The sequence below is a fragment of the Papio anubis genome, chromosome 12 (genome assembly GCF_008728515.1).
Source record: "Papio anubis isolate 15944 chromosome 12, Panubis1.0, whole genome shotgun sequence".
NCBI lineage: Eukaryota > Metazoa > Chordata > Mammalia > Primates > Cercopithecidae > Papio > Papio anubis.
In genome coordinates this window covers 26,762,434-26,778,920 of record NC_044987.1, presented here as the reverse complement: position 1 = coordinate 26,778,920, position 16,487 = coordinate 26,762,434, and the positions used below count along the sequence as shown (strand labels likewise).

The 16,487-nt window shown below is 39.8% G+C and overlaps 1 protein-coding gene across 5 annotated transcripts in view; it reads right to left on the bottom strand.

The window, feature by feature from the left end:
- The window catches only part of ALKBH8 (alkB homolog 8, tRNA methyltransferase), a 75,008-nt gene extending 67,042 nt beyond the window's left edge, over nt 1-7,966 (bottom strand). Inside the window, exons 1-3 of one of the 5 annotated variants that reach the window (XM_009187199.3) lie at nt 5,730-5,869; nt 2,853-2,960; nt 887-1,021 (exon numbers count right to left, since the gene is read on the bottom strand). In XM_009187199.3, the coding sequence (XP_009185463.3) occupies nt 887-1,015 (129 nt within the window). In that variant the 5' untranslated portion in view covers nt 1,016-1,021; nt 2,853-2,960; nt 5,730-5,869. Of the gene's footprint in view, nt 1-886; nt 1,022-2,852; nt 2,961-5,729 lie in introns of all 5 variants that reach the window. The other 4 variants (XM_009187200.4, XM_017948928.3, XM_003910638.5 and 1 more) reach the window with 4 other exon arrangements.
- Nucleotides 7,967-16,487: the final 8,521 nt, after the last annotated feature.

Below are 16,487 nucleotides of genomic sequence, written 5' to 3'. Positions count from 1 at the left end.
TTCTCAATTGTATGTCTGCCCCTCAATTAAATGATATCTAAAGCTTACTTTCTACTTTTATTCTATAACTTTATGAGCCAAAAAGATAAGAACTCCTGATATTCATGTAGTAGTTTAATGCCCAGTAAGTACAACTAGATTCTCTAGAGTCTAACAATCTAATGGGGTTAAAAAGGTATGCAATACTATGCCCTGCTTAAAAATGAAGAAAGCCGACGTCAGAGGATACTACTGCTCATGTCCAGAAAAGCTAACGTCAGAGGATACTACTGCTCATGTCCAGAAAAGCTAAGAGTTAAACTGAGTTCTCCTAATTCATAACCCGGGAAATCTCATGATCCTCACGTTTATCATCTCATTTAATTATTGTCAACAGATAATGAAAAGACTTTGTCAATAAGGTCTAATAAAATAAAAATGTTTAATAGCACATAATCAAAATACTTTATAAAACAGGTAAGGTTGAGAAGAGAACAAGAGCTGTAGTAGGATATGGAAGATCTAGCTTTAAGTTTCTATTAGCTACTTACTAGCTTATATCAATGGAGACATATCATAACCTCTCAGAACTTTAGTTTTCTTACCTATCTCACAAGGACTTCTAGGGAATTAAATATAATGATGAATATAAGTATGCTTAGGAAACTGAGAAACTTGTACAGTATTATTATTAATATATAACCACAACCTCTTCTAGTTCAAACAACAAAACAAATAGAAAAGCAAACTATAGGCTATGGACCCAGAAAGTTAGCAGGTCCTATCATATGTACATCTAATATGGATGTAACAATTACAGCCTTAGGCAATTATTAGCAAATATTAATATAATACATTAACATGTCAATACATTTACATTCAAATAATAATAATAGTTTTAGGTCACCTGAGTGGCATAGGATACTGTCTCAATGCCTTCATGTCTCAGCAAAGTATGCCTGGCTTTAATCTGTTTCCTTAAGAACTTCTTCTCAGTTTTACTGAGTTTGTAATTACTTTGATGGCTGCTGTCCATAGCAAACTGTAAAAAATAAATAAATAAATAAACAGTAAAAAATGTCAACCTCAAGAGTCCTGAAGGAACAATTATAATGATGTTATTCATACATTCCATAGTTTATCAATATTTCTATGTGATCATTTTTTAAAATGCTTCCTTTACCTTGTACCAACTAAGAGAATTGAGAACAAACAGATACACAAAAAATGGAGGAGTATCTAAGAACATCTAATAGGATATCTCTGATGGTTCTAAAAAACGTTCCAATGTGGTAGCTCCATGAAGTGTGCTATTTTACTCATGGGTGATGAATCCTTTACTTATGAAGCCCTAAGTAAAATGGGCCATACACAAATTTCACAACTATAATGTAAAGCAAGGCAAGGAGCAGGCACGGGAGCAATGGGGGGAGAAATAACACAAAAAAATTAGCAGAATATACAGTATGATTCCATTTACATAAAGGTCAAAATCAAAAAGCAAGCCATATATTATTTAGAAATACATACATAGCAGAGCTAAAAGAAAAGCAAGGAAATTATAAACACAAAATTCAGGAGAGAGGCTATTTCTGTGGGAGAGAGGAAAGGAAATTAACATGAAAGTGACACATAGGAGCATCAAAGGTATTTCTTCAGCTACATGGTAGGTGTAGGTGTTTGTTTTACTATTTTAAAAACTATGTGTCATATATTTATATCTATAATTTTTTAAATAACAGAATCCCAAAGAGGTCTCTATAATCACACCATCCAAATCAGCACCCAGTATCATGCTTTATCACACTTTATCACAGTAGTCTTTTATTTTGTTCACAAAATGTAACGTAATTTGTTAAGATTCATCTGTTAGTGTAACTCCTCCATCATGATATAAATCCCAAGAGAGCAGGAATGCCAGCATATAGTAGTTGCTCAATAAATATTTGATGGTAGGACTAAATGAATAATAAATGAGTGAATACACAGTCTCAGCACCCTGCAGCATGCAACCATAATAAAGTACATAGTTTATGCTTTCAACAAGTTTGTAACTTAGTTGTGGAAAACAAACACTAAACAATAAGACTATGACACATCTTTACATAATTTAATGCTGATAGTACAGTCTTTAGGTGTGACATGAATTAGAGACAAAAATAAGATGGATGTGGGCTGGGAGCAGTGACTCACACCTGTAATATCTGGGAGGCCAAGGCAGGCAGATCACTTGAGCTCAGGAGTTCAAGACCAGCCTGGTCAACATGGTGAAACTCTGTCTCTACTAAAAGTACAAAAAATTAGCCAGGTGTGGTGGTGGGCACCTGTAGTTTCAGCTACTTGGGAGGCTGAAGCAGGAGAATCACTTGAACCCGGGAGGCAGAGGCTGTAGTGAGCCAAGATCATGCCACTACACTCCAGCCTGGACAACAGAGTGAGACTCCATCTCAAAAAAAAAAAAAGATGGATGTAAACTGGAAAAGCTGGAAAGGCCTCAAAACAGGAGATTTGTGCCATGTACTGAAGGATAGGAATACTATAGAATCAAACAAAAAGGAAGGTATTCAGTAAGGCAGTAAAGAATAGAAGCTAAAACCAAAATGGACATGTTTGGTCAAGACACCAAGATGTAGGCATAATTTTTTTAGAGCAGAGAGAGTTTGCTGATCCTCCAGTCCCACTCTCTGCAGACTTTAAAGTCTTCAAAGTCAACCAAATAAATAAATTTGGGGGTTAAATAAAATCTTATTTATCTTATTTCACATAAAATCATAAACAGTCAAAATTCTAATTACTAATCTTTAGTATAGAAGACAAATGCCAAGTCTATTAAAATGCCAGCAGTCCAGCTTCCTAGCATAGGGAGTACATACCAGGAGGTAAGGCCAGTGAGGCAGGCAGGTTGGCTGACACCATAGCAAAGGGATGAGAGGTAAGAAAACAATCCACCTTGTTAATCAGAAATGCTGGCCTGATCTAGGCTGGGGGCAACAGAAAGAAGAGAAATAGGGGGAGAGGGGAAAGAGAAACGGTGAGAGAAAAGTTCAGGCAGAATTGAGAGGCCTCGATGACTCCCCAGACATGAGGGAGACAGGAATCAAAGATCACTTAATAACCAGTTAGAGGCAGAGTGACTAAGAGATGAGTGCTACCACTTCAAAACTGGAAAGTCAAGAGGAGGTTCAGGAAGAGCTGCTCAGTATAGGAGGTAATGAGTCAGATTTAGGATATAATATGTTTAAGGTATTGTGAGATATAGCGTTGGAATGTCTGACTGGTAAGTGACAATATAAAGTGGCTGCTAGGAAAGGAACTGGGGTTAAAAATGTTTAGGAGTCAGTCATCATTAAGACAGGAAGGGGACAAGTGAATGGACATTTCTAACATTGCATTAATTATAATTATTTGTTTTAATATCTGTCCCCTTCCACTGAACTGTGAGCTTTCTGAAGGCAGGGATTAAATAATAATTTTCTGAGTTACCACAGAGCCTCATTCAGTGCTCTGAGGTAATATAATACAGTGTTCAGGAGTTCATGTTCCAGGTTCAAATCTCAGCTCAACCACTGATTATTAGCTGTATAATCCTAGATGAGTTGGTTATATACCTCTGTGTTCCAGTTTCTTTATCTAGGAATAGGGATAAAAATAATAGTGCCTATCCCATAGCTTTTTTAGAATTAAATTAATTTATTATTTATTTATTACCATTGATTTTCAGAAGAAGCAGATCAAAATGGCTTAACACAACAAAGAAAATCTGAGGGCCTACAAAGGAGCTATTTTAGAGCCATTCCATTTCAAGATCTTCATCTGTAGAACAGCGACTTTGCAGTATGTCATGGAGAACAAGGGATGACTGCACTACAGAATTATTTTTAATATTTCACATGAGCAAACACTGCAAAGTGGAAGGAATGAGAAAGAAACGATGCTAAATACATCTTTTTAAAATGTCTGCCACTAAGAGTCCAGCACCAGCAGGTGGAGCCTCATAACCACATTTTTGTCATCCCCTTTCCTTTCTCTCTCCCTCAGTCATGCAATATTATTGCACGTGAAGAAAGTCACTAAATGGCCTTTGAGGCTGTTTTCCTCTATTCCAGTGGCTAGGCAATGTGCTGGCCCAGCATATCTGAGTCATCTCAACAAGAATAGGCTGATACCAGCTGCTGAGGTCTGGAGGTGCCCCCTTCTGACAAAGCTACTTCCCTGGCCACTTTCCACTAATGCACAGATAACTTGGATGCTCCTTGTGATGTTATTGGAGTGAAGTTACTATTAACTATGATACTAGCCATGCTGAGTCCAGTCCAGCCAGCTCCAGCCTAAGCGTACTCTCTGTGGGATAATGAAAGTTTGGAGATAATGCATGCTCTGCTACTTGCTTGTTAGTGAGTTTAAAGCCAATATATCCTACTAGATATTGCCCTACGTGGTAATAGTAGTATGTACATCATACCCTTCTTGAATAATAGAGAGCCTATTATGAACCAAGCAGTATAGACAAATGTTCCTATACTTGTATGTTAAAAACAAAAAAATGCAAAAACCGCGATTACTTTTGTGCCAACCTAATAATTAATAGCAAAGATTAGAATCTAACTTCCTATCAAATGAGGCCCAATTTTAAAGTACGGCACCGGTATACACAGTCTACATATAAATCTTTAGAACACACAAGAAATTGGTGATATGGGTTGCCTCCAGGGAAGGAAAATGGATCCATGAGTAATGGAATGAAAGGGAGCTTTCTTCTTTCATGACTTTTGAAGTTAATAGCTATTTAAACTGCATTACCTGTTTAAAAAGAAAATAAAGATTTAAAATGATTAGAAAAAAATTCACCCCATCACTTGTCACAGCACCCCGTTCTAACTCTTTAACACTTACTACATATTTTCTTACACTCTCATTAATTTTATTCTGTCTTTCCCCATAACTTAACAAAGCACACTCACTCCATGAAGTAGAGATTTTGTCTCTATTGTTCACCCTGTAGCACCCAGCACTTAAATAGGATTTAGCACCTAGCAGTCACTCAATAAACATTTGTCAAATAAACCTAAATCGACTTTGCTGTCTTAGCTCCTAAACCTCCCCTCCTCCAGAATTCCGAGTTTGGTGGCCTTCTTCAACGTTTTCATTAACACCTAGCATGGATCTCTATTTCTAGAGTTCTCACATTGTATTATAACTGCCTATTTGTGTTGGGCTTCTGCCACAAAACTGTCATCTATTTGAGGGTACAGACTTGGTGCCTGACATACAACTGACAATAAATATTCAATGAAATCAATCAAAATAACAGGCTGACGCTACCAGAGGCCCAGGAGTCGCGGGGATTGCTCAAATAAGAGCACGGGAAGACTCAGCTGCGCAAAAGATCAGATCATCAGCACTGCCTTTGCATCACTAGATTGTCACCGGTCAGAAAAGCCGTAGAGCGCTAAACTAACAAGCCCCATGTTGCAACCGTCCTCTCCAACCCCAAAGAAAACAGAAGATTGACACAGACACCACGTGAGCACCCGAACCAAACACAAACACGTGCACCCTAAACACTGACAGAGTCACCCAACGCAGATACCCTACTGCTCACACTGCACCAAGGGCGCCTCTGGGATCCATCCCCTTTCCCTAGGTTCTCAGCCCTAGCTGGCAAGGCAGCTAGAGAAGACCGGAAGAGGCCGAAAAGAGGAAGCGAGGATTTGCAGCCCGTATGCCCGCCAGCAAGAAGTGCCACACACCTCCGCTTCGGCTCAGGCCGGATTCTCACCATGCGGGTGCCTTCTTCTTTGCCAGCCTCCACTCTAGCACCAGAACGCCGCAGCGGATATTTGCACGCCACCTCCCCTGGGCGCGGCCATGTTGGAGAAAACTGCACTACGTTTCCCATGAGCCAGCGGGACAACGAACAGGCTCCCACAGTCCTCTTCGCCTCCCAGAGCTGGGGAGTGACTGTTTCTCGACCAACTGTGTTTGTAAAGTGCTCTCTGTTACACTGAAAATTCAGTTGTCTTTTTGGGGGGATTAGTAATAATTGGTAGTGCAGCTATATTTTTATCTGTTGCTCTCCAAATGGACAAGGTCATACAGGTTTGGGCCCTTCGGTCCTTCAATAATGACCCCTGGCACCTTGGATTCTTCGTGTGTGTTTCCTCCTGAATCTTATTAGAGGTGTGAAAGGAAAATAAATCTTGATTCCTCAAAATAACTAAGCTAAAGGGAAAAGTCAAGCTAGGAACTGCTTGGGCAAACCTGCCTCCCGTTCTATTTAAAGTCATCCCTCTGATTTATCCCTTTGCTCACTGAGATAAATGCATATCTGATTGCCTCCTTTGGAAAGGCTCATCAGAAACTCAAAAGAATGCAACCATTTGTCTCTTAGCTATAATACCTATGACCTGGAAGCCCCCTCCCCACTTCAAGTTGGCCCACCTTTGCTTCGATTTGTCCCTCCTTTCTGGACCGAACCAACTTTCATCTTACATATATTGATTGATGCCTCATGTCTCCCTAAAAAAATAAGGCCAAGCTGTGCTCCAACCTCCTTGGACACATGTCGTCAGGACTTCCCGAGGCTGTGTCACGGAGGGCGTCCTTAACTTTGGCAAAATAAACTTCCTAAATTGACTGAGACCTGTCTCAGATATTCAGGGTTCACAGAGATATGGGAGAGGATTCTGGGGTCTGAAAGATGACATTGCATGGGCAGGAGGGAAGGAGGTGAATATGCATGAATGTGCCAGGGAGATGGTGAGTGCCACGAAGTAATAGAAAGATGTGTGGAAAAATGATGAAGGAAGCAAGACAGAATTCTGTAGGCCTACAGAGTGGGAGTTGCGGGGAGGAAGGTTAGAGAAATGAAGTGATATGACCAGACCTTCTTGTGGTAAGTGGGAGGAGAGACTAGAAGATGACTGTTGAAGTGAAAAGTAACGAAATATTAACAAGCCCAGTAGTGGCAGAGGGAAAGAAAAAAGAGTTGGTAACAGATTAGAAGTAAAAGACGAAGGAGAGGGTGATGATTAGCAGTTGTTCCTGCTCTGTTATTTGTTATATAAATATACCATAATCATTGTGCCTGCATTGGCTTATGAGCTATGTGAGTGCAGGAAGGGAAAGGTGTAGGGGGAGAGGAATCACCTTGCCATGTTGTTGATACAATGCCTCCTATCTGCAGGGCACCACAGTGGACTATCAAGGAAATAACTGGCTGACCAGGAAAAATGGCAGTGAAAAAAGAGTGTTGTTGAGTGGCAGAATGATTTGTGTGGATAATAGGTTACAAGGATGAAAGAACAGAAGAGGCAGATAGGCAAGCATGGCAATAGCCTAGGAAAGAAAGGGTGAGACTAAAACTTAATAGTAAATATGAGGAGGCAAATGCAAGCTGGAGAGGTCAAATCCACCAGACATTGCAAGCTACATGGGTGTTAGAGGACACACAGGAAATCTTCCCATTGCAGTTCTGCTTCTGCATTACTGGATGCTTTCAAAAACACATCCCCAGAGAGCTTTCTGCAATGATGGAAATAGTTTATAGTTTGAGCTGTCCAACATAATAGACACTAGTTAACGTGTGGCTTTTGAGCATTTCAAATGTGGCTAGTATGACTAAGGAAATGAATTTTGAATGTTTAAATTTTAGTTTCAATTGAACTTCAGTAGCCACAAGTGGCTGGTGTTTACCAAACTAGATAACAGTGTAAAATATCCTCTTATCTCTTACTGGTCAAATTCAGTTACTTCATCTCAGTATTTGTCATGCCTTAAGGTGGTGAAGCTTTTAAAGCTTTTTTTCTATGCCTCTCTTTTAATTCTCTTTATACAATCTAATCACTTACTTTCAGAATTTTCCACTAGCTTCTCTCCCTCTGTCCGTAATTAAATATAGGCAATCCCTCAGATTTTGTGTTTGACTCTTTTCTGTTATTCTAGTCTCTTCCTGTCTGCCCTCCCCAGAGTTATAAAGAGATTTGTGAATCATTCCCTAATCTTTATCTTCAGCACTGGCTTCTGTTAAAAGAAAAACTGAAGCCAAATTAAATTTAAAGGAGTTTAATTGAGCAATGAACAATTTGCAAATTGGGCAGCCCCCAGAATCACAGCAGATTTGGAGAGACTCCAGCACAGCCATGTGGTGGAAGAAGATTTATAGACCAAAAAAAAAAAAAGAGGAAATGACGTACAGAAATCGGAAGTGAGGTACAGAAATAGCTGTCATTGGTTACAGGTTGGCGTTTGCCTTATTTGAACACTGTTCAAACAGTTGGCTACATTTGTTTGGCCAAAACTCAGTGATTGGCACAGGTGTGGGCTATGATCAGTTTACTCCTCCACTTGTTCACAATGTACAGAAAAACCTTTAGGCTGAACTTAAATGTGTAAGGAGGCAGCTTTAGGCTAAACTTGATTAACACTTCCCTTTAGAAACCAGAGTGGTTTAGTGAAAAGAATGTGGGGGCATTGAAGTATGACCTGAAATCAAAACAACAAGAGCATTTATTTTGTTGGGATTTATGTGATAATTAATAAAACACTGAACAGAGATGAGCTGTTAAGTGATTATTCATTTATCTTCTGCTCCTGATTTACAAGCCTACATTTCCCACTACCTGCTGTCCATCCCTGTCTCAATATCTCCAGAAAAAGGTGAATACATATAAAATTTTGTGTGCCATCCTTTGTATACAGACCCTTATCTTTTCTTGGAATATTGCATAGACCATTTCTTCTAAGGAAGATGATTCCCCAAAAGATTTTCAGGTACACTGAGACCTTGTTTTATTTATGTAACCATAATGTCTTCCATAGTCTTGTAATACTAGAAATTTAATAAATGTTGAGCTGAAAAGGAATTTTTATTTGAAGATATAATTCATCTTCACCTGTGCCAAACTCTTTCATGGTGATCTATAATAATTTTTCAAAGGTGTGAAATGCTGACCTGTTTCCTTAGTAAAACCTTAGTCTCAACTTCATGAGAGGTGGGTCCTCTTTGTGACTAGTACTGGGGTCAGCAAGATTTTACTATAAAGGACCAGATAATAAATATTTTCAGCTCTGTGGCCAAATATTCTTTGTTTTTATTTTTTTATTTTGTTTTGTTTTAATTTTTTGGGATGGAGTCTCTGTTGCCTAGGCTGGAGTATAGTGGCACAATCTCAGCTCACTTCAACCTCCACCCACTGGATTCAAGCGATTCTCCTAACTCAGCCTCCTGAGTAGATGGAATTACAGGCACCCACCACCATGCCCAGATAATTTTTTGTGTTTTTAATAGAGACAGGATTTCACCAAGTTGGCCAGGCGGATCTTGAACTCCTCACCTCAAGTGATCCACCCACCTTGGCCTTCCAAAATGCTGGGATTATAGGCGTGAGTCACCGCGTCCAGCCTGTTTTCATTTTTAACAATTCTTTAAAAATCCTTAAAAAAAGAAAGAAAGAAAAAAAAACACCTTTCTCAGTTCCCCCTGCTTATGCTGGCAGGATTTGGCCATGGGCTATAGTTTTCTACCCTCTGGATCCTCCCTGAATTGAGAGCACCATCTCAAAGTAAAGGTGAGATCAGCCCACCATTTAAGACATTTATTATGAATTATAATAGGATAGAAATGAAATACAAGTGAATTTAATCCGATTAACCAACACTGCATTTTAAAGCTTTGAAAAATAAAATTCCAGAAATTAAGGCTAGGAGTAACACATTGAAATGGGAAAATTTCCCTTGTCCCCCTCGCAGGGCGTGCAATGGAGGACTGATTCGCTTCTTCGGTGCCCTGCTGCTCCAACCTCTAGGGGAGCATGCAGACGGGCAGGCTCTGGGGCTCTGACCCCACGGCCGTGTCTAGGGGTGAACGTTTACAGCTCCTGAAGCCCCAGCGGGTTTGTGTTACAGGGTGTTCTTACAGCTTAGCTGGCCATTCGATGGCTTGTGTTAGTCAGCTCAGTTAGACCCCGTTCCTTATTACGAGGATGGAGGGCTTTCTGCATCCCAGGGTTTCTTGCCTTGGTGTATGTACCAGAAGAATCAGATCACACTGAGCTTGGAGAATGAGTGCAAGGTTTTATTGAGTGGAAGTAGCTCTCAGCAGATGGGGGAGCCAGAGGGAGATGGTATTCCCCTGGAGTCAGGCGCTCAGTGGCTCAGGCTCTCCTGCAACCGCCCCGGCCAAACCCCGCATTGTTCTGTCCGTTGAAGGCCTGACAACCTGCCTGTATCTGTTGGTGTGCCCTTCTGCTGGCGTGCTCTCCTCGATGTCCTTTGGACGTCCAGTCGCTTGTGTGTCTGCCTGCTAGGGTCTCGGGTTTTTTATAGACATAGGATGGCAGGCCAGGGTGGTCTTGGGAAATGAAACATTTGGATGCGAAGGCAGGAGTGGATTCCCTGGACACAGGCCTGGGGGTGGAGCCCTCGCCAGGGACCCGCCCTTCTCCTACCAGCATTTCCCTGCCTCCCTTCCATATCAGTGTCATTTAGAATTGCTTTTAGTTGCCAGTAACAGAAAACTGAGCTTGTTCCTTAAACAAATAGTTATCTATCCTCAAATGACAAGCCAGCCAGACAAGGCAATCACTGGTACTGTTTCTGCTGCTGAAAAATGTTATAAAGAACCCAGGTGCCTTCTGTTCTTCTGCTCTGCCATCCTTGATGTATTGACTTGTTATCCTCATTCCTGATGTTTCCTTGTTACAAAGTAGCTGTCATAGTTCCAGACATCTTGTCCCCATACTGGCATCTCTAATTGGGAAAAAAAAAAAAAAAAAAAAAAAAGCAGTTTCTCTGTATTTTCTTCCAGGAAGTACAGCTCCCAGTGGACTTCTCTTTGTTTTTGTTTTTGTTTTGAGCACACATAGGTTTCATACTATTGTAGGCAGAACAATGGACCCTCATGAACATTCACACTCTGATCCCTGGAATTTATGAATATATGGGTGTAGTTAAGTTTGCAGACTTTAAAATAGATAATCCTAGATTTGCCAAGGGCCCAGTCTAATCACACAATTCCTTAAAGGCTAAGCATTTACTATAGCTATTCCAACTGGGGAAGTCAGAATGGTTCCAAGTGTGGACTCCAACACTAGCAGGCTCTGAGATGTAAGGGTCTATGTGCAAGGACATGGAGAGAGGCCTCTAATGAGCTAGGGACCATCCCATCTGATAATCAACAAGGAAGTGGGGACTTCATCCTGCAACCACAAGGAACTGGCTTCTGCCAACAACCTGAATAAGTTTGGAAGCAGATCCTTCCATGGGTATCTTGATAAGAGCCCATCCAGTTGGTTTCTTGGGATTTTGTCTTTACGAAGCTCAGAGCAGAGAAGTCAACTGAACCAACCCAAACTTATGACCTACAGAACTGTGAAATAATAAATTTGCATTGTTGTGAACTGCTAAATTTGTGGTAATTTGTTACAGCAGCAATAGAAACCTACTACAGACGGTTACCCCCACACTAACCAGTAGCTAAGGGAAGTAGAATTACCATGACTGCTATAAGGCCAATCATGATTCACTCTGTGGGGCTTGGGTGGAGTGTGTCCTCCCTGAGATCGAGACCTCGAGAGACTATGGGCAGGGAATGGGGGGAATATGTTTCTATTAGCAAAAGAAAGGGGAGACATTCATTGGGTAGACCACTAACAGTGTGTTCCATAAGGGATGGAGCACTTATTTTGGGCCAGATTGTCACATTACGAGCTTTCCCCAAATCTAGGAGAAAAAGATGCTAAAAGGATGGCCACTCTTCAATTAGCCAGGCATGGTGACCTGCACCTACAGTCCTAGCTACTCAACAGGCTAACATGGGAGGATCATTTGAGCCCAGGAGTTCAAGGTGACAGTGAGCTATGATTGCACCACTGAACTCCAGCCTGGGAGACACAGTAATGAGAAATCTCACCAGCTAATAAAGCATCTGAAAGTAGAATTCTTACAGCTATTGTATTCTACTTCAAGAGTCTTCAATCAGAAGAAAATTGAAAGAGGCCCCAACGGTCCTCGAAAATTATTACATTTTTACTGTAGTTCCCAACCATGATACTGTTTTACTGCAGTTTCAAACTCAATTCCTATGGTTATGAGGTTTCTAACTTCCCCTTCTCCCTACACCCCCTTTCCCCACCATCTGTTTCTGGCTACTTCCTAGTTTTTCTTCCACTTGTCCCCAGTGGCAACTACTAGTTTTTGCTTGTTTTTCTATTTATGGTTTTTTTAAAAAAACCTTTTATTTCTCAGTCTTTCCTCTCATTTACTCTTCTGCTACTTATTTTATCCCTCTTGGAAAAATGACAAATTTGTATCAAGTTTTCTTTCCAAACTTGTATCTTCTCTGCTGCTTCCCCGGTTGCTGGCTTCTTGAAACTTCAGCAAGAATGCATTATGTAAAACCATTTGATGTTCACTGTGACATTTCAGGACTGAATAAATTATTCATGCTATGGTGATAAAAATTCAATGAAAAGTTTGCAGTTTTATGAGTCATATGGTGAAAGTATTCCCTGTACAATAATTAGAGGCAAAAGGTAACCAAGAAAAAAAAAAAAAAAAAAAACAGAGGAGAAGGAAAAGGGTCAGCCTTTAATTTATAATACAAAACATAAAACTCAATTTGGAGAATTCACTTATTATTATTATTGTTATTATTATTATTATTTGGTCATTTGCAAAGCATACGACTTTAGCTATGAAGCATTAACCTCCCCCAAATGGTCTATTTATTCTTGAGGCTAAAGGCCTGCTTCCTTTGCAGAATAATTTTCTTTTCTACATAGATTTTTTAAATAGATGAGAATAAAGAACTAGCAGGCAACTCAGGGTGCAGGAAAATCTTTGGGGTAGCTAAGAGGTGTGGGATTTGTGGATTTTAAAAGGTTATGATAAAATAAAACAGAATCTTTTAAAAATGTTTTCCTTAAATCTACAAGAGAAAAATATCTTTTAAAAATGTATAAACATTTCATTTAAAAATGTCTTGTCACTTTGATGGCTTCATTCTACCATTAATTTCTCAAAGACCCAAATAATTTGCCCAGAGAGGGCAAGCTTCATTATTAACTATATTTGTGATTGCTTTTAATTTGGAGAGTAGACTTCTTGTCAGATCTGGTTAGATGGTCTTAGCTGTTAGGCTGGGACCGAGATCTCATACTAGAAGCATTAATGTTGCTATTTTCTGTTGGTTATTCGTGCTTGAATTCTTGTCTTTATTCATCTTCCCTGTAGGAAATTTAGTTTTCTAACCCACTTGTCCATTTTGCAAAAAATAGTTTTTGGATTATATATTCCAAAAAGCAATGTCTCGCTTAAATTAAAAGAGGGAAGATGCCAGAGGCAGCTCCCCTGCCTGTGAGCTCTCACTCCTCTCCTCTTCTAAAGTACCTCTCATAAAGTCTGTGACATGTAACATCAAACATTCACACCTAATGAAGCTTCCAGGATATTAAATGTGAATAGAGATTAATTTGTTTTAGATAAATATATAAATGGAATTTCTAGAATATTCCTCTAAATCCCACAAGCCATACACATTTCACCTTAGAGGTCACTGCACCAGGGCGTGTTTCTCAAAGGCTGGTTCTTAGACTACTCGCATCAGAATCACTGAAGTGCTTGGTTAAGTGGTCTCCAACCCCGCTAGACATAACGAGTCAACTAAAAGCAAATATAAATTTTAATTCTCTGAACCCCAGTGGGTTACAGTGTGTGCTCCAAAATCTCTGGAGCCAGGACCCAGTAACCTGCATGTTTAACAAGCAATTTTGCTACTTTTGCAACGGTTCAACCACTGAGGAAAAAGATTGTATTTATTTGTCAACATAGACCTCTTTAAAAATCATCCCCAGAGTGAGAAGCTGCCAGATTTTGTATATTTGCAATTCTCATTTTAAGGGAAGTATTTTAATTTTATAAGGTACAAAGGACCAAGAAGCAGATGATTCAAAGTTCAGATTATTAAATTATTAAAGAATAATAGATTATGTTTTATAATTTGACAAAAGTTTTTAAAAAGTTTTTTAATAAAAAATAAAAACTCTAATGATTGGCATCTCTTATATCCCATTTTACAAATGTAACAACTGAGACTTAAAGACAAAATTTATGAGCTGTTTAAATATAAATTTTTTATTTTATTTTTATTTTTTTGAGATGGAGTCTTGCTCTGTCGCCAGGCTGGAGTGCAGTGATGCGATCTCAGCTTACTGTAACCTCTGCCTCCCAGGTTCAAGTGATTCTCCTACCTCAGCCTCCCGAGTAGCTGGGACTACAGGCGTGCGCCACCACGTCCAACTAATTTTTTTGTAATTTTTAGTAGAGACGGGGTTTCACCATATTGGCCAGGGTGGTCTTGATCTCCTGGCCTCATGATCCACCTGCCTCGGCCTCCCGAAGTGCTGGGATTTAAATATAAAATATTTTAAAGAGCGATTTACATCCATGTCTGTTATCACATTAGTAAAAGAGCTAGCTTTTATTTTATTTTACTTTTTATTTTTTGAGACAGAGTCTCACTCTGTCACCCAGGCTGGGGTGCAGTGGCGCAATCTCAGTTCACTGCAACCTCAGCCTCCCAGGTTCAAGCAATTCTCCTGCCTCAGTCTCCCAAGCAGTTGTGATTACAGGTGCCGGCCACCATACCAGGCTAATTTTTGTATTTTTAGTAGAGACAGAGTTTCACCATGTTGGCCAGGCTGGTCTCTAACTCCTGGCCTCAAGTGATCCTCCCGCTTTGGCTTCCCAAAGTACTGGGATTACAGGTGTGAGCCACCATGCACAGCCTAGGGCCAACTTTTATATGTTAAAACATGTACCTCTTTACATCCACCTTTTATTACAAGCACACTTACAAGCACAAAGTGCTTAACATACACTATTCCTGAATTCTTCAATAACTGTACAAGTTTTATTCTCCCAATTTTACAAATGGGCTCTGACGCTCAGAGAGTTTAAGCAACTTTCCCAAGATGACATAGTTAGTGATGAAGCCAGGAGTCTAACCCAAAGGTTTCTTCTTACCAACTGCATGCATTATTGCTGAAGGACACCATTGCAAAGAGGACGTGTCCTTTTTTACATTTTGAAGTATTCCAAGTATAATGAGACAAAAATATAGACATAAAAAGGTGAAAAATGTTTTGTTAAAGTGGGTGCATCTGTTACGCAAACACATACAGGGTAGTTTACATAGTATAACTTTTAAAATCTTTAAGAACGATAGTGTATACAGAGTCTTAATTGAAAGTTTAGATGTGATAATATTTCTAAAGGACAAACAGCATTAATTGTCTTGTTTTCTTCTCTTGCCCCTGCTTTTAAAGTCAGAAATAAGATTGCGTATCATTATTTTCTCACCTATTTAAAATATGGCTTAGGGGACCATGTGGTCAATGGAAAGTTAACCAGACCTAGAATTTACTTTTCAATATCTCTAGGAGGCCTGTTGACATAATCAGGATGATGAATTAGTAATTAATTAGCATTGATTATGGCCCTCTTCACAAAACAACACATTGCTATGTCCTGAATGTTGGAGTCCTCAACTCCCCCACAAAATTCATAAGCTTAAATTTAGTTCCCAGTGCAATAGTATTAAGAGGTGGGTCTGACTGGGCTTGGTGGCTCACGCCTGTAATCCCAACACTTTGAGAGGCCAAGGCGGGCGGATCACCTGAGGTCAGAAATTCGAGACCAGCCTGGCCAACATGGTGAAACCCCGTCTCTACTAAAAGTACAAAAATCAGCCGGGCATGGTGGCAGGTGCCTGTAGTGCCAGCTACTTGGGAGGCTGAGGCAGGAGAATCGCTTGAACCTGGGAGGCAGAGGTTGCAGTAAGCCAAGATCGCGCCATCGCACTCTAGCCTGCGGGACAAGAGAGATATTTTGTCTCAAAAAAAAAAAACGGAGGTTGGTCTTTTGGAAGTGATTAAGTCACGAGGTCTCCACCCTCATGAATGGGACTAGTACCCTTATGAAGGAGAGAAAGAAGTACGTTTGCTCCTTCTGTCCTTCTGCCATGCAAAGATATAGCAAGAAGGTGCCATCTATGAGGAACAGATCTTTACCAGATGCTGAATCTGCTTCTGCCCTGATCTAGGACTTCCCAGTCTCCAGAGCTGTTTCAAATACATTTCTGTTGCTTAGACTAGGTAATTTATAAGGCATTTTGACATAATAGCAGGAATGGACTAAGAAACATATCACATCGAGAAAAGTTTTGAAAAGATTACTTGAAACAAAAAGTTTAGTGAAGTTGACTGTTTGACCTGGTAATATAGGTGGACCATGATCTCATATTAACAAATGTTTTTCATGCCTGTCATTGTTATTTGGGGCTTGTGAGTTTATGACTTATTTCTTATGTTATCCCTCATGTTACCCATTCCTCCATAGTTTTAGATGGTCTTTCAGGCAAATGAATATAAATAAATATTATGAGGTGAGGTGAGGTGGTTAGCAGTGATTTCACATTAATTGGTTTTAATCTAACCCAAGGAAATTGG